General features: G+C 46.4%; 1 protein-coding gene across 1 annotated transcript in view; it reads right to left on the minus strand.

Annotated features, from left to right (window-relative positions):
- The window catches only part of COQ10B (coenzyme Q10B), a 71,648-nt gene that overhangs the window by 13,334 nt on the left and 36,383 nt on the right, over positions 1-21,931 (minus strand). Inside the window, exon 4 of the mRNA XM_085648747.1 lies at positions 11,013-11,114. Coding sequence (XP_085504873.1) covers positions 11,013-11,114 — 102 coding nt within the window. The remainder of the gene's footprint in view (positions 1-11,012; positions 11,115-21,931) is intronic.

Consider the following 21,931-nt stretch of genomic DNA (forward strand, 5'->3'; position numbering starts at 1 on the left):
CAGGGGGTATAATCCTTGAAAGTTCTCGTGAACCGACCATCTGTCTTCATTCGTACATGTACCTCATGCATGATGCTTCTTCAAAGCATATTATGACATGAATGATTGGTTTAATTTGTTAAATAACCACGAGAATCATAATGACAAATGAAAAAGCCTTGGCAACAAAACCTCTATTTAAGTTGATTTCCAGTCGGACACATACAGTGTACTTGAGGGACGTTTCCCAGTGGGGAAAAGAGAGTCATTATATTGGACATACAGGATCAGAGGACCATACCTCATTGCACGACTAAAAATTAGTGAACTTTCTTCACACAAATTTTATTTGAACCTTTGATGACCTTACGGGTGCGGCACTCATTCACCTTACTGACAACTATGCAGATGACACAAATACTCCTTCAACTGGAATGTCCCACACCAATTTAGAAAAATAGATTTACTAACTAAAACAAGACCAAAACAAAAAAAAAATCCCATCAGTGAAACCAGAGTTATTACATTTTAAATATTTTAGTAAAAATAGTGGCAAAGGGCGTAAAGCACCATCTGTGGATATCTGGTCATGGCAGACCAAGATGGTCATGAGTTCAGGCCAACCACAATAGAGCGCTGTCCAACTGCTGGGACTCCGTTAGGTCCACTGAACAGAGTACCTTAAATCCTGGTTTGCAGAGCGTTGCCAGGATTCGCAAAGATAATTCGCGCAGTAGAAACTGTTGAGGCTGTGGTGCGAGTTAGCCATAAAAAATCCCATTAACTAGGCCTGGCACTGTGAAATTCAGAGTCGAAGATACGCTGCACAGTCAGGGCAAGGTGGCAGTTCCGTGGGGGCCTGAGAAGCTGCATCTGGTGCAGCACCAATGCGGCAATGGGCTGTGATGTGAGCCTTTGCGACTGATCCGAACCACGCAGCAGAATCTATTCTGCTTGGGGTTGCACCGTGCAACAAAGGAACAGCAGGATAGCAGCACAGAAAGACAGTAGTGCACCAGGCCGGCAGATTGGCAGTCCTTCCTACAGGTCCAAAAGTGTACTAAAGAATAGTATCTGTGTATTTATTCCCAGCTGTGCCTTCGAAGTGGAGGAGAAGCTTTAAGAGGTTTCCCTTTGAAGTCCCCAGGAATCCAGTCTTCTCTGCCCTGCCTCCAGACAAACTACATGGGGTGTGCAGCCCTTTGTGTGTAGGCACAACCCAGCCTATTCAAGTTTAAGTACAACTCCATCCTGCCAGTGATGGTCCATCCAGGCACACCTAAGCTCTATATTGTGTGCAGCCATCTAGGAGGACTACACAGCCTGTCAGCTACACCCAATCATGTGACCAGAGACAGGCTACGGGCACTAAACGACCAACTAGCTAACAGTGGCACTTGTAAATTAAGGTCCGATTGCACCGTAAGTCAGGATTTTTCCTTTCAATTCCAAAGACACCCAACATGAACTGGTTACCTTCTCTCCTTTGGAAATTACAACTTATTACATGTCATAAGGTAACTTCAATGTAATCAATAGGAGAGGTAGATTTTGCAATAGTGAAAAAATTACTTAGAGGTTTTACTACCAGGACATGTAAAATTAAAAGTACATGTCCTACTTTATAAATACACTGAACCCTGCCCTTTGGGCTGTTGGGAGTCTACACCAGGGTTTACACATTTATTAAAAATGAAGGTTTGGGCCTGACAAAAGGTCCATTTTGCCAGATCGAAATGGCAGTTTAAACTGCATACACAGGCTTCAATGACAGGCCTGAGACAGGTTGAACGGGCTATTTAAATAGATGGCACAATCAGTGGTGCAGGGCCACTAGGAGCATTTAATTTACAGGCCCTAGCTACTTGTAGTACCACTTTACTAGGGACTTATTAGTAAATTAAATATGCCAATTGGGGATAAGGCAGCGTTGCCATGTTTAAAGGAGTGAGCACATACACTTAAGCACTTGTTAGCAGTGGTAAAGTGTGCAGAGCCTTAAAACCAGCAAAAACAAGATCCGCAAAAACGGAGGGGGAATGGCAAAATGTTTAGGGGAAGACCACCGTATGGCAGACTTGTCTGACAAATTTTGAAAAATAATCTGATTTTCCTTTTGCGAATCCCCTTGAATGGGTTTTGGTCATTCATAAGGAACTCTGCATTTTAAGTTTTCTTTACCATAAGGAGAAAAGGAGTAGTTTCTTACCTGTAACTCCAGTTCTGTAGTAGGGGTATCTCTGTTATAGTCATAATCTATGAATAGTCCCGCCCATGTGCGGGGACCCCGGAGCAATCAAAATATCTCTTAAGCTGTCCTGCATTTGCAAACCTGCAAAGACACTTAAGAGACAGACAAAAATACAGCCTAATAACACGGCTGCACTGGCCAGCACTTCCTCTGAAGTGAACACAAAAGCCAAAATAAAGTTTAAATGTCATTTTTATTCACATCTGACATGTTCCTTTATTGTATCACACTCCCTTCACCAAAATCCCTTTAAACAATAGACAGGAAGGGGTGGACAGACAAGCCCTATAGGCTGTCATTATGTGTCTGCTAAAGAGATACCGTGCCTTTAAGAAACTCTAGAGACCCCCGGTATCCCAGGATGCACAGCCCAAGCAAGTTACTTTCAGTTCTTTTTGAAGGTGTAAAACAACAGGCCTGATACTGTCAGAATTACTCCACCGGGGAGGAGGGAGGGTCGCTTATGACTATAACAGAGATACCCCTACTACAAAACTGGAGTTACAGGTAAGAAACTACTCCTTCTGTAGTAGGGGATCTCTGTGTATAGTCAATCTATGAATAGAATGGCAAGCCCATCCCAACCAACAAACAGCGGTGGAGTAAGAACCAAACACCAACAAATCACTGTGCAAACAAATTCCTCAGCGAAGCCTGTCCAACCTGCGCATCCGCCCTAGCATAAGAGTCCAGGCAGTAATGCTTTGTAAACGTATGGACCGACTTCCAGGTGGCAGCCTTACAAATGTCAGCAATTGGAACATTCCTAAGCAAAGCTGTAGTAGCTGCTTTGCCCCTAGTCGAATGCGCTGTAGGCTTACCGCCCAACGTCTTATTAGCTTTCTGATAAAGCTGAATACAGGACACAATCCATCTGGAGATGGACTGCTTCGAGGTAGCTAGACCAGTTCTTACTGAACCATAATTTACAAACAGTTGATCCGACCTGCGGATGTCTTTTGTCTTAGATAGAATTTCAACACCCTACGCACATCTAGTGAATGCAGAGACCTCTCCGCTGGAGAGGAGGGATGCTGAAAAAATGTAGGCAAAGTTATCATTTGATTTACATGGAAATCAGATATCACCTTAGGCAAAAATTTAGGATGAGTACGCATCACTACTTTAGACGCATGGAATACAGTATACGGCTCTTGACAACACAGAGCCTGAATCTCACTTACCCTCCTGGCCGATGTAATGGCCACAAGGAAAGCAGCCTTCCAGGACAAATGCTGCAAAGAAGCCTTATGAATAGGTTCAAAAGGCTCCCTCATCAATCTGGACAACACCACGTTCAATTCCCATGGCGGAGAAGGTAGTCTAACAGGGGGAAACACCTTACGCAAACCCTCCAAAAAATCTTTAATCACAGGGATTTGAAAAAATGTGGTTTGGGAAGGGCCCTTTCTGTACGCAGTCAAAGCTGCGAGATGAACTTTAATAGACTGAAAATTAAGCCCAGATTGAGCTAACTGCAGCAGATTAGGCAAAATAACATCTTCTTTACAGGATGTAGGGTCAATGTCCTTTGCCTTGCACCATAAGCAGAATCTCTTCCACTTATAGGCGTAAGAAGTCCTCGTAGACTGTCTCTTCGCCTCTTTCAAGATCTCCATACAGTCCTGAGGTAGGTTCAAGTGTCCATACTGTACTAGCTCAGGAGCCATGCTGCCAAACTCAAGGACGAGAGATTGGGGTGGACCATCTGTCCTCCGAACTTCGTGAGAAGGTCCGGCCGACACGGCAGGCGCCGGTGTGGCAGAACAGACCGGTGAAGAAGGTCGGTGAACCACCATTGCCTCGGCCACTCCGGAGCAATCAGGATCATCCTGGCTCTGGATTGCGACAGCTTGATCAGCACCGCCGGAATCAGGGGAATGGGTGGAAAGGCGTAGAGAAAGCTGTTGGACCAGCTGATCCATAGGGGATTCCCCAGTGTCCCTGGTTGGTAGTACCTGGACGCGAAGTCGCGGCATTTGCTGTTTTCTGCCGTAGCGAACAGATCGATATCCGGAGTGCCCCATTCTGCGAAGACGTCTCTGAGCAAGTCGTCGTTTAGCACCCACTTGTGATTTTCTTGAACGAGCCTGCTGAGTGCATCGGCCTGGGCATTCTGCACTCCTGGCAGATGGGTTGCCGTGATCGTCAGGTTCCTGGCCACCAGCCAATTTCAGATAGTCTGTGCCTCCCGAGACAGCGTGCGTGACCGGGAGCCCCCCTGCTTGTTGAGGTAGTACATGGTAGTAGTATTGTGCGTCTGAACAAGCAGGGAGTTCGTGGTGAAGGAGGGATGGAACGCCTTCAGGGCCAAGGGTACTGCTCTGAGTTCCAAAAAGTTGATGTGGTAAGTCATCTCCGTCTGCGACCATATCCCCTGAATCTGAAGAGGGCCCGAATGCGCTCCCCAGCCCTGGAGAGACACATCGGTCACTATGGTCTGGACCGGAATATCCTTGTGGAAAGGAGTCCCCTTGCAAACATTCTCTGAGGAGCACCACCATTTCAGAGATTGGAGAGCGTGTTGGGACAGATGAATCTTGTCCTCCCAACGCCCCCGCCTCTGGTCCCATTGATCCTCCAGACATTCCTGCAGAGGCCTCATATGCAGACGTGCATTGGGGGTGAGAAAGATGCAGGAAGCCATCGACCCCAGTAAGGAAGACACCGTCCTCACTGTAGGAGAGTGGGCTGAGAGGAGGTGCAGGGCCTTCCCACGGATCGATAAGCGTCTCCTCCGAAGGACACACGCTTGCGTTCAAGGTATTGACTGAGGCCCCCAAGTACTGGAGACACTGCACAGGAATCGGTACTGACTTTGACATGTTGATGTGCAGCCCCAGGCGATGAAGCAAGGCAGCTGTCCTGTTGAAGTGACACTGTGCTGCCCGGAACGTGGAAGCCTTGATCAGCCAATCGTCCAAGTATGGATACACAAACACTTTGTTCTTCCGCAAGTGTGCTGCCACCACTGCCATGCACTTGGAGAACGTCCGTGGGGCAGACTTCAGACCAAACGGGAGTACTGTATACTGGTAATGGTTGTTGCCTACCAGAAACCTCAGAAACTTGCGATGCTTTTGTGCGATCGGCACATGAAAGTAAGCGTCCTGCAGATCTATGGCGCACAGCCAATCTCCTCGATGCAACTGAGGGTAAATCTGATGCAGGGACAACATATGGAACTTCTCTGCGGATCCACTTGTTTGCTTGACGCAGATCTAGAATAGGCCTGAACTTTTTTTTGTCCTTTTTTCTGACGAGAAAGAACCGGGAGTAAAGGCCTGTTCCTCTTTGCCTCAAAGGAACAGCTTCTATCGCCTTCTTCCTTAACAGGACGTCCGCCTCCCCCTGGAGCTCCCGTACCATGAAGGGAGAGCGCACTGGTGGAATCTGTGGAGGCGGGCTGGTGAAACGAAGACTGTATCCATTGCAAACAATATTCAGCACCCACTTGTCCTGAGTTATTGTCCTCCACTCTGCCAGGTAGTGTTGAATACTTCCCCCCCCCCCCCCCCCACCGGAGCGGGTAACGGATGAGGGGGAAGTGATCCTTCAGGGCTTCGACCCGGCCGGGCCTTTGTTCCCCGACGAGGATTGATGCTGTCCTCTGCCCCTCTGGCGCTTTTGAAAGGACTGCCTGGGGAACTGTTGCTGTTGTTGGTGACCAGACTGACGCCCTTGACCTCGTTGTTTCGAATAGCGCCTGCCATAGGAGCGGAACGACCTCTTCTGCTCCTTGGGTCTTTCCAACCCCACGGCTTTCAGGGTTTCCGCTTCGGCCTTCAAGCGGGCCATCTCGTCATCCGCATGAGACCCGAACAGCGTCGTGCCGGAGTAAGGCAAATTGGCAATCTTCTGCTGCGCCTCAGGCTTCAGAGAGGTGAGCCTCAGCCAGGAATGCCTCCTCATGTGTACCCCGTGACAGTACCCATGGGCTGCCAGCAACGACACATCCCCCGCAGCACTGATGATCTGGTTGGAGACCATCATGCCCTCGTTCAGAACCTCCTGGAAGTCCTCCCTTTTATCCCTAGGCAGGGAGGCAGCAAACTGTTGCAAGGAGTCAGAGTGACCGGTCATATCGACCCAACAGAGCGGAGGCGCTAGCAGCCTTCATCGTGGTGGCCGACGTGGAGCACACACTCCTCCCCAAGGAGTCCATCTTGCGACTCTCCTTATCCGGAGGAGCCGTGGAAGAGGGCGTCGTGGAGTGTTGTTTACGAGCCGCAACCACAATGACAGAGTCCGGGGGAGGGTCCACCCTGAGGAACGCCGGGTCAGAATCAGGGGCCCTATACTTTTTCTGCAACCTTGAGGGAGCCGACTTCACCACGGCTGGCGTCAAGAAGACCTCCATGGCTGGCTCCTCCAACCCCGGGACCAAAGGAAGGAGGGGGCGTGACAGATGAGCCTTGTGCAATGTCTCAAAGATCACAGAGGTAGTGGGAACCGGGACTGCTACCGAGATCCCCAATTTCGCCGCCCTTTCATTAGCACCTCCTGGAACGTGGCAACATCATCCACCGGCGAGATTCGGGTAGGCGGTGTCTCCGACAGCGAGGGAGAGAAACTTCCAGTGCCAGAAGAGTCCGTTCTCGTGCCTTTGGAATGAGATCTATATCTCCGCCGTCCGTGCCTGGTGCGAGTGGACGATCTGCGCCTACTCCGTGACCTCCGTCGAGAGCGAGACCTCGGTCTTCGTGGAGCCTTAGGAGTCGCCGGGAGCTGTGGCATCGGAGGCGTAGGTCTCTGAGGAGGAGGAGGAGGCGGCGGAGGAGGAGGAGGCGTTGGAGGAGGAGGCGGCGGCGGTGGTGGTGGTGTAGGAGGACGCTGAGGCAGCAGCCGAGAGAGACTGCGGCGCTCCATCACTCTGTGCAGGAGAACCCAGACCAGCACTGTCCGGACTGTCGTCCACCCTTCTCCTCTTGGCGGGCCTGTCCCCTGTCGAAACGCACGAGGGGGAGCGCCGTCTTCTCCTAGATCCACGACTGGAGATAGTGATCACCGAAGACGTGTTATCAGTTGTCCTCGACGTCGAACTGAACGTCGACCTCGTACGGTGTCTCTTCGCCGATCGTCGCCGCCCCCCCCCCCTCCCCGACGAACTGCCTCTCGACGTCGACCGTCTTCGCGGCGATCTCCTTCGCCTCAACAGCGACCTGCCCCTCGACGGCGACCTGCCCCTCGACGGCGACCTGCCCCTCGACGGCAGTCGCCGATGTCTCGGCGTCGAGCCAAGAGTCGATGGCTGGCCAGGGGGCTTGGTACGACGTCGATGGTGTGTCGACTGCGGAATCTTCGACGGCGACCCGGTCCCGGGTCCCGCCGGCCCCTCTCTCGACGTCGAACGCCGAGATCCAGAGCCCTGGATCGACGGCGAACATACTGTAGCTTTATCCCTCGCCGTCGTCGCCTTCGACGTCGAACGCGACCTACCAGCCGGTAGGCGCCGTTTCTGCCCCTTTTTCTGCCCGGAGGTCCCTCCAGTGGCTGAAGCATGGGCAGAGGGGGGGGGGGGGGGGGGAGAGATCCTCCGTGCCCCGAAGTCCCACCTGTCCTCCGCTCCTCTTGTCCCTGGAGGCAAATCTTCTTCCTGTCCCTCAGGGTCCTCCTGGAGATGGCACACGCAGCAGGGACATGTGAGGATGACAAGCAGAGGATGCAGACATCATGTGGGTCCGTCTTGGCCTTCTTCCTCCCACATTCAGGGCACTTAGCAAATAAAGCCATGTTAAAAATGGCCAAACTGCCCCAAATTGCAGGATGCAGTAGAGGAAGGCACTAGACGTCGAGTGAGTAAAGTATTTATCCAAAAAGATCAAATTTTATCCAACTATCCACCCAAAAGGGTAGAGCTCAAGCTCCAGGGTCCTGCAAGCAGGAGCCGGAAAAAAGAACTGAAAGTAACTTGCTTGGGCTGTGCATCCTGGGATACCGGGGGTCTCTGGAGAGTTTCTTAAAGGCACGGTATCCCTTTAGCAGACACATAATGACAGCCTATAGGGCTTGTCTGTCCACCCCTTCCTCTCTATTGTTTAAAGGGATAACGGTGAAGGGAGTGTGATACAATAAAGGAACATGTCAGATGTGAATAAAAATGACATTTAAACTTTATTTTGGCTTTTGTGTTCACTTCAGAGGAAGTGCTGGCCAGTGCAGCCGTGTTATTAGGCTGTATAATTTTTGTCTGTCTCTTAAGTGTCTTTGCAGGTTTGCAAATGCAGGACAGCTTAAGAGATATTTTGATTGCTCCGGGGTCCCCGCACATGGGCGGGACTATTCATAGATTATGACTATACACAGAGATCCCCTACTACAGAACTAGCTATTTATTTCATTGCTTGCCGTGTCTGACTATAGCTAACATTCCAGCAACTTCATGTGAATCATTTCCAACCCAAATTATAGTGAAAAGTCCATCCACCGTAGTCATACATGCAAGAACATCTTAAACTGAACTTGCTCAGAGCCTCACTTTTCAAGCTTCACTTAAACCAGTCCTACTCACTATAAAATATTTTATTTCAGTTTTCAATATTTCGCCTTTACCTAAGCATGCTTAATCAAAGTTTTCGCCCATATATGACTGAGCTCATTTTCCACTGCCCGCAGTACCTACCAGTCCAGGAATCATACCTATAATCAAGAAAAGCAATGTAACCATGACCATTTACCACATGGTACAGGGCATTTTTCTTTACACTTAAGAGTCCTCCTCTACAAAGATTCATGTGGCTATTCTTCTATCTTCGCTGCATTCAGCAACACACCTCTAACTTCCACCCACGCTGCTTGACTACGTGTGTTTGTCGCCTTGCCAGGGAGCCAATGGTGGCAAAAACAATCTGGAATTGCGTTCTTAGGCACGGTGGGGCGAAGAGTATTAACACTGCCTTCAGTTAGTGGTCTGCAGCTCGGTTGACCAAAGTTGAAGGAATAGCAGAGACGTAGAGTAGAGTCAAGCAATTGAACCACCACCCTTCATCCATAGGCTGTTGGCATGCTTAATGCGTAGCAGGACCACACAGCTTTGTCTTTGTGTCTTGAGGTATCAACCGACTTAGGTGGATTGAATGGATGGCCCAGTGGCTTCAGGCTATGGTTCCAGGTAGTCGCAAATCTAGAACTCGGGTGATCTTTGGGCACTAATTTTGTTCCCCTTCCGGTGGCAATTTGTTGTCTACATTTTGATCAGCCATTATAGGCTCCTTACGGATGACTTGCTTTATATAAGCACCGTTTCAAATCCAAGGCCATTTTGAAATTTCATGGAGCATCACGAAGTTTGAAGACTGGCTGATAGCTTGCTTCTTACTTACCTTATGATTTCATACCATAAATGAAAAGTATATGGGCAGGGAGGAGGGAAAGGACAGTACAACGTGAGCATTAAATTTGTCTGAGGACTTAGGACTTTACTGCTGTTTGGTCTGCACTGAAAAAGTACAATCAGTCCTTTAGTTTCCTTTCAGTTCTCTGCCAAGCCTTTTTTTTTTTTGCATCTTTGCTGGTAGTATCTACGTATTCGGTGCTGTATTGTCCCTGATGTGCTGCTGATAAAGGAGGAGAGTTTGTAGATAGGAGGCACTAATTATACATATATACATATATATATATATATATATATATATATATTTCTGAAAGTAGTTTTTTTTTTTTTTTTTTTTTATCATCCTAGATTATATTGTCCCAAATAGAAATGTGGCAATTCAGCTTGCTCCAGACAAGTCTACTGTATCATCTGATAACATCTGGGACAGCCAAATGTATAACCTCATTTGGTTTACGGAGTTCTTCTGCCATATCTAAATACAAAAGGTACGCATTTCTGCATACTTGTGTGACTCTCAGGATACTCTTGTCCAGCATTCATAAATAAAAAAGAAATATAGAACTGAGTGACTGCCCCTTGTTGCAGAGAGTTGCAGGTGCCAGAGGTGACGCCCACAGTGAGTTTTAAAACAGGTTAACCCCTCCATCCTACACCCTCTCGGGGATCAATGTTCAGTTTTCCCAGATCACATCCTCAAGGACAGGTTTACAGCCAATTGATGTGCAGGCTCAGAAACTGTGTCAGAGATCAACCTTTTGGTTCTGAAAAGTGAAGCCATGAAAATTCAGACCAAACTAAAAGCCTAAAAAGATTTGTGCCAGTTTTATTTACCAGTGCCAAGACTATTAAAATGTCAGTGATTGTTTACTGCTTATGTCCTGACTCCATAGCTACAAATTTAAGATGCATAAGGTAGAGGTCAGGTGGCCTTCCGGACAAAAGGCAGAATACATGTGTAGCACAAAAGTGGGGTGCCAATGATGCCATAGCGGTTTTATTAACTAGAGGTAAGGAAAACTTTATGAAACAAAGAAACCTCGTGTTTGTCGAGTGAAACCCATAACAGACTTCGTAAAAACTCAGATCAGAAATGTATCTGTAAAACAGCTGAAGCTAGAACATTCTAACGTATCCTGAAGTCAGTGAGTAGCACTAAAGAAGGATTCACAGCTCTGCTCCTCGGAAGCAGCACAAAAAATGCTTCTTGAATGCATCTGCACCAAATCCGGAATACTGGAATTTCTCAAGGTCATATCATGCAGAGAAAACAATTTCAAGAATATGAAGTTAAAATCAACTTGATTAAACTGTATAGGATTTGCATACTTTTCATAGGATATTGCTACATTAGACAGCAGATACGTCAGATGCTTAAAAACCCCAAACCCACATTTTAAGCAGTATCAATCAACCCAACCAAACAAAAGGTGTTTTGGACAAACTTACTGAAAAATCCAAGGTGCATGTTCTAGGATACCCCGGGATTCCAGGGCTAAAACGCCATTCTGTTTCAAGGTGATTAAACAATTTCCCATCCGTGCAGGATGCCTGAAACGAATGAAGAATATTGTAAAACCCATATAGTTAGTTCTGTGTGTACTCTAGTGAATGAAGGTATTGAAATGATGGCACTTGATCTGCAAAAGCAGAAAGTATAACTATCAGTAGATCAACAGCCCAAACAAAAAATAATGTGCTAATGGGGAATTTATACAGCATATGTTGGAGGCAGCCACTTTGATTCCTAAAACCTAGCAGAATCTGGGATAATATTTTCTAACAGATTGAAACAAAGTCTTTTACAAAAAAAGGCTCAAACCCAAACTACAAAAAGTTCAAAAACCTTAAACGGTACATACGTATCTCCGTACAAAAATGTCAAACTGCACTTAAATACACCATCATTTTTGTTGAGCTGTAGGTGTTGAATTTCACCATATTGAAAGACTACATGTTGAAGTCAGTGGGTCCACTCACAAAGGCATTCCGTAATACTCTTAAGTGCACCTTATACGCCTTTGTAAATTGGCCTCAAAACATCTAACATGATATTAAAATGTCAATATTCATTTACAATCAATACAAACACAAAGGACTGTACCTTCTAGGTGCTTTTACTAAAAGGAAGTTAGACTTTTTCGGACCAATGCAGCCAGGCATGTAAAGAATATGTAAAAGTACTCCTAAAGTACTGTTTCGAGTACTCAAAAATGCTCTAGTGAATTAGCAGTATTATTTTTGCAAAACACGTTTTTGCAGTTTTCTTGCAAACGGAACCAAATTAAGCCCATCAAATAAATATCTAAAAAAAAAAAAAGAGAAAATCAATCTCCCCCGTCCCCCCCACTAGCTTACTGAACGCTATATACATAGAGATAACGCAAGAAAACAAAACTGCTGCAGTTTACAGAATCGTTCAGATTTAAAAGGGTAAACAGCAGAGCTCCATTCCCTTTCGGGCGTTTCTCTCCATAAAGCTGCTTTTGAATGAGGTATTCCATCAAGTGTACTTTGTGACTGACTATTTGCTTTACATTTAAAAAATAAAACAAAAAAAATGAAAAAGCTGCCTCCTGACAGCATTTTCCCGATTTTAAAAAAGTAATTTGTTTTGGTAGGTTTAGGATCTGATCCAGGATCCTGCTAAAGTACACTATGGTTTATAAATTGGTTAAAAAAAAAACAAACAAGAAAGTATGATGGGCAAGTGTTTTTCCATTCCCACGCAGGGAAAGAATGTCAAATGGTTTGTCATGTGGTAGTTTAGGTTCCAAAAAGAAATAAAAAGGTATGTCACTGTGTGACTGTAGGAAGCAGGCTCCTTATGTGATATACCAATTATTGGTTATATTGTTTAAGAAGTCAAGAGATTCCCCCAGAAATTTACAGTGCTCAATGTAAACCCAAAGTGCTCCATTTGTGGTAGTGTGGTTGAGCAGCCTTAGGCCTAACACAGAGGTGTGCAAGATATTGGTTACACACACAGGGACTAATAAATGACAAGACTCAAAAAGAAGATCAACAACAAATTGTATAAAAATAAGCTTCTTTCTAGATGTACAAGGTTAAGTTAGTTTTTCAAGAAAAACACATTTCACTTTACAAAGTGGACACTTAAGATAATATTGCTGAACTAGAAAATTGCACTATGGAGGGAAAACAAGAATTCCGTTTTGAAGGAAAGTACACGACTTATAAATCCAGTCTTCGGGGTACGTGGCCAACACCAGGCAAGCTTCAAGTTAGCAGGAAGACTGCCCTACCAGCTGCATACGGACAGCAGGGTGCAGACGACTAATTCGGAGTCAGAGGCCCAATGTTAACCAATGGAGACTGGAGGTGATTGAAGTAAAGCGGAGTTAGGTGTCAATCCACGGGAGTTATGGTTAGCAGCGAGATTGGGATGGGGGGGAGGGGGTCACACGGAAGGCTGCACCAGACGTACACCCACAGCGGCACAGGGGCGGCCAGGTGCAGAGTGCTTTGGGTGCCCAATGCAAATCAATGGGGGATCAACTGGAGAAAAACTGCAGGCTCGGGCCAGGAGAATGAACGAAGAAAACCCACAGCTGCGCAGGTAAGTCATGATGCTAGGGTACATAGGGACACTGTTGGTCAAGCTCCCAAATGCCCTGGGGTTTCAGTTACAGGGGTGTCCTTTTGCATTAGAACAGCTTACCGGGCAGGTCGTGGTAAGGGGTAGTCTTTGGATTGAGGCTGCGGGCAGCGAGGTAGAGTCCGGCAGGAGTCAGCCCAGGATGGACTCCTAAACGATGGGGAACCTATTTAGGACCGCTGGGCTCCTTTGACTCTGGTTGTGGGCATCTGGTGCAGAGGTGGGTCCAGAGGCGGTTTCGTGGTTCCTCAGGGCAGAGCTCTTCGGTTTTAACGTTGGTTTCTTCTTGAACAGGTAAGCTGTCCACTGGAGTTTTTTAATCTTTATGGAAGGCAAACCTCCAAGGCTTTTTGGAGGTCGCTGGGCTTGCAGAATGAGTCGACTTAGTTTAGAAAGAGTGAAAGGCAGCAGACAGACCAGCAGGGATGGTGCAAAGTCAGTCACTGGTCCTTCTTTCTTGCTGGTGCGGTTCTTCGTTGTCCGTGCTTTGTAGGTCATCAGGAATCTGCTTTCAGTGCCTGCCACCTAAATACTAGATTTAGGGGCATTTTAGGGGAGCGACAGGTAGGGCCTTACCAGGGGTGTCTACACTATTATGCCACCCTCATGTGGAAGGGAGGCTTAGCCCTAGCCCAAATTGGAAAAGTCCCACCATCTTTAAGATGGTGGGCACTGAAATATATACTTTACTTCTGCAGGACCTGAGGGGCAGAGTTGGCGAGCAGAGCGGAGGAGGGGGGGGACTCGCACCTCCTCTTCTCACTTAGTTTTCCCGCCAGTTCACCTGCCAAAAATGGGGGTTCGAACTGTGGGCAGCCATCTGCTGCTAGCAGCAGAGGTTGTGGTTGCATTACAAAGGTGGCAAAGCCTTTAAAGCTTCCCTCTCGAACACTGTGTTCATCTTGAGGGAGGAAATGTGAACCCTCTGCCCAGGATGGGCTTTGTTTCTGGCCTCAGAGAGCAGAGGCCCTCGACCCAGGTGTCCAGAAACATGTCTGGTGGAGGAAGGCTGCCTACAGCCAGTCTGCGACCACACCAGGGTTGGTAGGTTTCCAGGTGGGACCTCGGAGGTGCCCTCTGAATACATGTTTTAATGAATCCAACAGTGGCATCATTGTGGGTTTATTAAGAGGAGTTGTTTGGTACCAAACATTCCTGGGTTCAGTGAAGCCATCATAGTGCTGGGGAACTGGAGTTGTCGAGTTTCTGACCCATGTACTCTATGGCTTACCTGGCATTTAACAATATTAAGAATAGACTTAAATATTGTAGGGTTATATATGCTCATGCAGATATGCCCACACCTTAGATATAGTGCACACTGCTGTTAGACCTTGCATAATTGGCGTGGGTTTCCCCTGTATTTTTTACCTTGACATCCTGTGTTTTTGCTGTGTGTTAGACGTTTAGTTGGTCTAGATGCTTCAGCACTTTGCCACTGCTGTTCAGTGCCAAAGGGCAAGTGCTCCCTTTGTAAATTGTTATGAATTGGTGATACCAGGATTAGCATATTTGATTTACTAGTCAGTCCCTAGTACAGTGTACGGTGTGTGCCCAGGGCCTGTAAGTCAAATGCGGCTAGTGGTCTGCACTGATTGTGCAACCAACATAAGCAGCCTGTAAATTCAACTCAGGCCTGCCATTGCAGAGCCTCTGCGCAGTCTGGTACTGCCATGTCGACTTGGCAAGTGCACCCACTAGCCAGGCCCTAACCTTTTTTTTTTCTTCCAAAAACCTTTATTGTGCCATCCAAGTGTACACAGCTATTTAGCCAACAACCCGGAGGCAGGCAGCGTGTGTTCGTAGCTTCACGCCGTTAGCGCGGATCTATGACATACACTTATTGAAGTTATAATGATGGAACATTATACAATACAAAAAAATCAACCTTGCCAGGTAGCATCATTAGCGTGGAACATACAGCTCGCTAGTCGCTGCCATACAGGAAAGGAAATATTGCATTTGTCGTCTTATCAATACCGTGATAGGGACCACACACCAATAAACACAGTCCAGGAGCCCACAAGACCATCATTCTCAGCAACGGCACCTAGATAGAGCAACCCTGGAAGGAAATACAGGCCAGGCCCTAACCTTCCCTTTTCTTACATGTTAGTCACCCCTAAGGTAGGCACAAGTTATCCCTGTGGGCAGGGTTCAGTGTATGTGAAAGGTAGGACATGCCCTGGTGTGTGTGGCATGCCTTGATAGTGAATTACTGCCAATTGTGTTTCACTATTGCAAGGCTACCTGTTCCCATAGGATAGAATGGGGGGGGGGGGGGGGGGCAGAGGAGGGGGGGGGTTGTGTAGAACATCTTATAAACAGAACTACCCCTGGGAACAAGGTAGGAAAATAAAGTTTAGTATGCCTAAACTCAGAATGTTAAAATGCATCTTTTAGTGAGGATGATTTTTACATTCTGTGTTTGAAAATATCACTTTTAGGAAGTAGATATTTTCTCGTCTAGCCACCCAGTGTGGCTCTACTAGGTTTGTGTATTGCATGTCTGGGTTTGGATGACAGGGCCTGGAGAGGAGCAGTGGCTCCAGAGAGCCTGAGGAGTCAGGGCTGGGCTGAATAGACCTGGGATGCATTTAGAGTAGGCAGAGGAGATTTCCTTTCACCTGAATGGGCCTGGTCTGCCTTCCACAATGCTGTCTGCACATCCCGCCAGGAAGCTGCACTAGAGAGGACAGAACTGGTTTTGACTGAGCACAGGGCTTCTCTGCCACTAGAGAACAAAGGATTTTATAGTATAAATATTGGGGCCCAGAACTTTAGATCACTTCTGGGAAATCAAGAGGACCCTTTGCCAAGGAGAAGAGCTGGAGAAGCTGAGGAGGAATACTGCCCCTGTACTGTTTGCTGTCTGGGGTTGGCCTGCAGTGGCTACTTGCTGCCAGGAAAAGGAGAAAAGGACTTTGCTGTTTGATGTGTCCCCTGCTTGAAAAAGATCTCCAAGGGCTTGAAACTGAGCTTGCCTCCTGTTCTGAAGTATCAGGGACACAAAGACGTCACCACCAGCTCCCCAGAACTTCCTTGCTGGGAGTACTGACCTGCAAAGAAGTGCCTGTTGTTGTTCTGGACCTCTGGAGACTGTTTTTGGCTGGGAGCTGGAAAAAAAAAAAAAAAAAAAAAAAAAGAAATCAACCCAACACAGAAGCGTGACTCATCAGTACCCGTTTCCGACGCATTGCCGAAGAAATCATCGCAGTGCCTGCCGCAGCTCGAGAAATTGCCACACACCGCATCGAGTGCAACGATCTCTGAAGTCCAAGATCACCGCACCGATTCCAATGCAAGCCCTGCTGTGCGGCTGCAAGAATCCACGCATCGTCCCGCATCGAAGCACCAAGTCTGTCGCAGTTAGGGGATGCAGTAAGAAAAAGACGAATCACCTCCACACGGAGCAAGGAATCGACGCATCACCTTCCCTTAGTGTAAGGAACCAACTCATCACCTTCCATGCGGCCCGTTTTGTTGGTTTGTGTGATGCATCCAAGCAGTGTCACATCTGCAATGTGCTTTGAACAGAACTATTTCTACCATCTGCAAGCCATTTTCAGGTTGAGCCTATGGCAGCGCATGTGCTGCATAGGAAATCGGCCTCTTGGAATCAGTTCAGCTTCAGGAGAAACTTGTGCATGTGGTGTTCACACGCCATTGGCCTTTGCGTCTGGCTTTAGCACGCAAATTGGCCAAAGGCGTGTGGATGTCCCAGCTTTTAGTAAAATGTTCACTCCCAGTTATGCTCTCAGGAGCCAGCAGCGGGTGCGCAGGCTGACATCTGTTTTGTGTCACCTCTCTCTTTCGCGGCCGCGGCTTTCATTGTGGTCCCATTTATTTCTTCCTGCTTTGGCTTTCTCCGGGCTGAGGTCTCGCTTGGTTTACAAGCAGTCTTTCTCCCCCCATAAAGCCGGTGTGTGCCATTTACTGAGCTGTCGTAAATCTGTCCATGCGCCTGTACGGGCATAATCAGGGGCTTTGTCAGTGCGCGCGCTTTGAAACAACAGGACTTAGAATTGCTGCTGTCAACAGCCGCCTTACCTGCAATACGTCTGTTTCATCATTGCACTCGACTGACGGTCCCTGCTTAAATATTCATTTTGCATGAAATATTCATAGTTCCTTCGTGTCCGCGCATACAAAGGCAATGTTTTTTTGTCCGTGATCGCATCAATGCGAATTTGTGGAAGCCATTGTTGTATTCCGGTCGTCTGGTGTGGGTGGGAAAGTCGCACACAGGGCGGCTGACGAGCTCTCAGCACCGAAGCATTTTTTCTAGGCCGTTGTATAGCCAAATACGTTACAATGCCCGGGCGCAATTTGTTTCTTGTTGCCGATTAGCCTTGCAGCAATCTTTCACTGTAATTTCCTGTTTGCCTCCGGTAAGTAGAAGCAAGAGGCCTGCAGCGTTTACTTATCATGGGCACCTTTGTACCATTTCCAGGAAAAGCTTCCTTTTAAGTGACTTCACTCACGTTGGCTTCGCTTTCTGCCAGATGTATCAGGGGCTTTTGGAACCGTTCACGGCGGGGTTAAGATCAATTTATTAAGGTAAATGTAATACATTTTCTAAATTATTTGAAATTGGACCGAGAACACAGCAGCACTTGACACGCGAGCCAGATTACTTTTCATATTTTTGGGGGGGCTTTTTTTTTTCTTTTTAAATCAATGTTAAAGGATGCTTTCCTAATTTTTATCCTAAACAAGGTAAGCACATGCATTGGTTGTTATCGGGAGCTAAGGCGAGGGAGGAGGTTACAGTCTGCCCGTGTATCAGATCATTGTGACAAAGACAGTGGGAGATTAAGCGATTTGCCCAGAATCACAGGATGTTGCTCTGATGCCGAGACTCTGTTACAAATCTGCTAATGCTGGGAAGATTGGAGACTTCATGCAAGCATGCTTCTACTTGGTCACTAAATGACAGGGATGCACTTGTTCATCTATGTCTGTGATACATGGGGAATGTTTAAAGCCGCGGGGAGGGATTCTAGCTCGGTAGGAATGAATCATACTTATCTGTTAAAACGTGATTTTCTTTTAATACACGTCAGGCCTAACCAGCAGAGGCTGAAAGAAATAGGGCTTTGCCCTCTGCCCGGAAAAAAATAATAAATAAATAAATCGCACCTTCAAGGTGAGCATTGCATCTGTACACTCCACGGAATGCTGTGGTGTACAGGGATTACTGTAGTTTGGCAATATCAGTTACAAGCGTAGTCCTGCTTTCACAGGCCACAACGAAAATGTGGTGGAAATATTTACACTAGGGGTTCTAAGCCAGTGAGAGTGCAGCACACAGTATTGGGATGGTTTTAGTGAGTGCATCTACACAGCTTTTCCAAACAGTCCACTCCACCTCAAAAATAGTAGTTTGGCCTGAACGGCGAATCGGTGTCGCCATGTCACCTGCACCCTGGACGGCAGGCAAACCGGCACCGGGCTTTAAAAGGGATACAGAGAGCAAGGGGTGTTTGTTTCTAAAAGGGGAATGGCCTATGTAATTAAGGGCATGATTTAAACATGTGAAGTACATTTCTGTGATTCCCATACTGTGCCATTCAATCTGCAGTTTGGTGCGTCTCAGCTTTCCATTATTGCACCCGGATATATAACACACCAACAAGTGCCATTAAAATAAATAGCTAACAATTTTAGGAAATGCAAGACTACTTAAATATATAAAAAGAAGCAGGAAGTAAATCGCTGACTGAATTACTTTACCGTATTTTACTTTAATTTCGATCAGTGTTTTTACCAGTAAAGGTAACGGGCAATGATATGGGGCCTGATGGAAACCCGTTTAATTATTACTAGGTCCGAGATCCTGGAACCGCCCCATTTAACCCCGGACAATTTGTAATTTAAGTGGCCTCAGTAGTGGCATGTCGCTTGAGTCGCTAGGCACATCGAGGAAGGCAAATATCACGATATCAACGACAGGGGCTTGCCGTGTAAGCCTCTGCTCCAGTTTTTGTAGTTTCTGCTAAGATTGCCAGCCTGGAGTGCTCTTCCACCCGCCTCTTCATTTGTGGGGTGTATTTATGCAGCAGCAGGCAGCATACCTCCCTTAAATACATTTAAAAAAAAATCTAAAATAGCACCAGACTCTTGCTTATGTTAGCAAGTCCCTTTCTTGCCCTTTTTGTATCCTTTTACTCATTCAAAAGCATCTCCGCCTGGTGCATCATTGTGACAAAGACAGTGGGAGATTAAGCGATTTGCCCAGAATCACAGGATGTTGCTCCGATGCCGAGACTCTGTTACAAATATGTTAATGCTAGGAAGATTGGAGACTTTCTCTCCTGCATGCAAGCATGATTCTACTTGGTCACTGAATGGCAGGGTTTTAGAGCAAAGTAATTGTACAGTTATTCAATACCTAGCAACACAATACATAGGATAATGTGCTGCATACCTAAACGCTTATAAGGTCCCAAAGGCAAGACCTATTGGCTATGTCAATGCTTGTTATTACTGTATTGTGGATTTGTTGTTTGGTCTTGTTTTGGTTTAGATAATTACCTATTTTTCTAAACTGCTGTGGTGTCCATTTGTAGTGTTTTTATTGTATTACTGTATGTGTTCAAAAATGCTTTACACACTACTTTTGAGATGAGCCTGTCTGCTCGTGCCAAGCTACCAAGGCTGCTTATTAGGAGGATTTGATAAATGTTAGCAATTAAAAAAAAAAGAATAAAAAAAAGATTTTTTTTAAAAAGGGAGAAGTAAAGACTATACAGTTTTTAAACGTTGCACCGTGAGCTTGCAATTGATTTGCGGCTCGCGAAGAGTTTTAAAAGAAATCACCGAGGCGTGATAGCTGGAGGGCTCGGAGCACAGTGGAGGAGGGCCGAGGTGCGCCATCACGCGTACGTGCGTGGGGGCGAATCGCGGCCATCTTTAAAGAAGTCTAGTGCGCTAACCAATGCACTGTATATGCATCGGTTGACGCGCTCGAGCTCGGAAGTTTCAGTCAGAACAGCTGTTCAGAGGCAGAAGAAGAATTAAAATTGTAACAAGTGGGAGTTTTTACATTTAAAGGGCATTTAAAGGTCAGTGGTTACGTAAAAGTGAACAGGGAAAGGATATTTGAAGAATTTAAGTGTTTTGTGGTGTTTAATAAGAGTCATGGAGAATATGGAGGTTGCTCAAGCTTCAGGAGCAGGAAATGCGGATTGGAGAAAATTAGTTCAGGAAGAGATTAAAAGCTCAATGAAGGAAGTTTTTAAGAGTGTAATGAAGAGAAAAAGGTAAGCAGAAGAGGGTTTAGATGATGAATTTTGGTTGTTAGATGAAGATGAATCATCTGGAAGTAGAGTTTATGGCAAATTAAAAAAATATAGAGGTAGGAGTTAAATTTACGAAGGATGGGAATTGTGAGCCTAGCGCCACAAAAGGAAAAGGTGTCCTTCGCGGCACAAATGAGGGTGTCCAAAGCGGCACACGAGAAATGGATGAGTCTCAAGATGAGGGCAGAGGTAATGAAAGGGAGGAGAAGGAAGATGACTTAGTTTTGGATGATTACTATGATGATGATGGATGTGACATCGATAAAGAGATAAAAGAGAAGGAAATAGTAAAGGATCCTCAAGGAGAGGATATGTTCAGCCCCTAACTAATAAGACATCCTAGGAGCGCAGACTGGTGGTATTTGCCTCATGTTGCGGAGTTTAACTATGGATTAGAAGGCCTTTAGAGAAAGAAGGCAGGGCGGTCATGAAAGCAGAATGTTCACGTCCAGTTGAGGGAAAATGTTGTTTGACTCCGGAACTTGACCCCGATTTAATCGGTTTTCTTTTTAGAATGGGGCGTGATCCACGGAAGGGGCTTGAGAAAGCGCTAAAACAATGTCGAGATAGACTATTGGATGTTTTGGGGCCATTGGCAAGGATTCTTGACATGGCAGAAGAGGCAAAGATGAAGAAAGTAAACGTGGATAATGAGCTTTTGAGAGGTTGGTCTCAAAGGGCTATGTGTTGGTTAGGTAATGCTAACGCAGCCTTAACATCAGAAAGGCGCAAGGTAGTCCTGATGAGGATTAGTCCCAAGTTATATCTTCAATCACTGCCTGGATGTTAGCAGAGACCAATCTCCCTGGACTTTAGGTACCATCTGGCAGGGATCACAGCGTCTATGGTAAAATGTGCATGGGGCAATGGTACCTTTCTTACGAACTTAACTGATGGGTGGTTCATGCGTAATCAACTGCAACATGTATCCTCAAAGCAAACGATCACGGAAAACATCTGTATCCATACAGTGCACGTTAGCTTCTGCAATTTACCCCTTCCACACAATATAAAGCGTTCATTCAGAATGTCAGTGCACACACATCACAAAAATAAAACACTAGAGGAGTTTTGAAAACTAGATGGTGGCCTGTCTTCCCCATACAGCAGGTAGCCTATCCTTGCATGTGGCATGAATTTCTGATTGGACTCACTTGGGCTGGAATCAGTATTAAGTGAATACAAAACAGTGCATGGCATAAACAGCTGGGAGCCTTTGGTCGAATGAAAACCCTACTGCACCTGTACAGGAGTTGGCAGTATGTCAGCACCTGGTATTACACTTTACAGCAATATGCCAACTAACCACATTTAAGCGAAAATAGCAAGTAAACTTACATACAATAGGTTGGAGCAGAAAGATTAAGACACTGCTGCAAGATGCTGTACCAGTGAGAAGAGAAGCCAGTTATCTAAACATGACACGGGGCAGGAGGTGTGAATCA

The sequence above is a fragment of the Triturus cristatus genome, chromosome 3_2 (genome assembly GCF_964204655.1).
Source record: "Triturus cristatus chromosome 3_2, aTriCri1.1, whole genome shotgun sequence".
Taxonomy (NCBI): domain Eukaryota; kingdom Metazoa; phylum Chordata; class Amphibia; order Caudata; family Salamandridae; genus Triturus; species Triturus cristatus.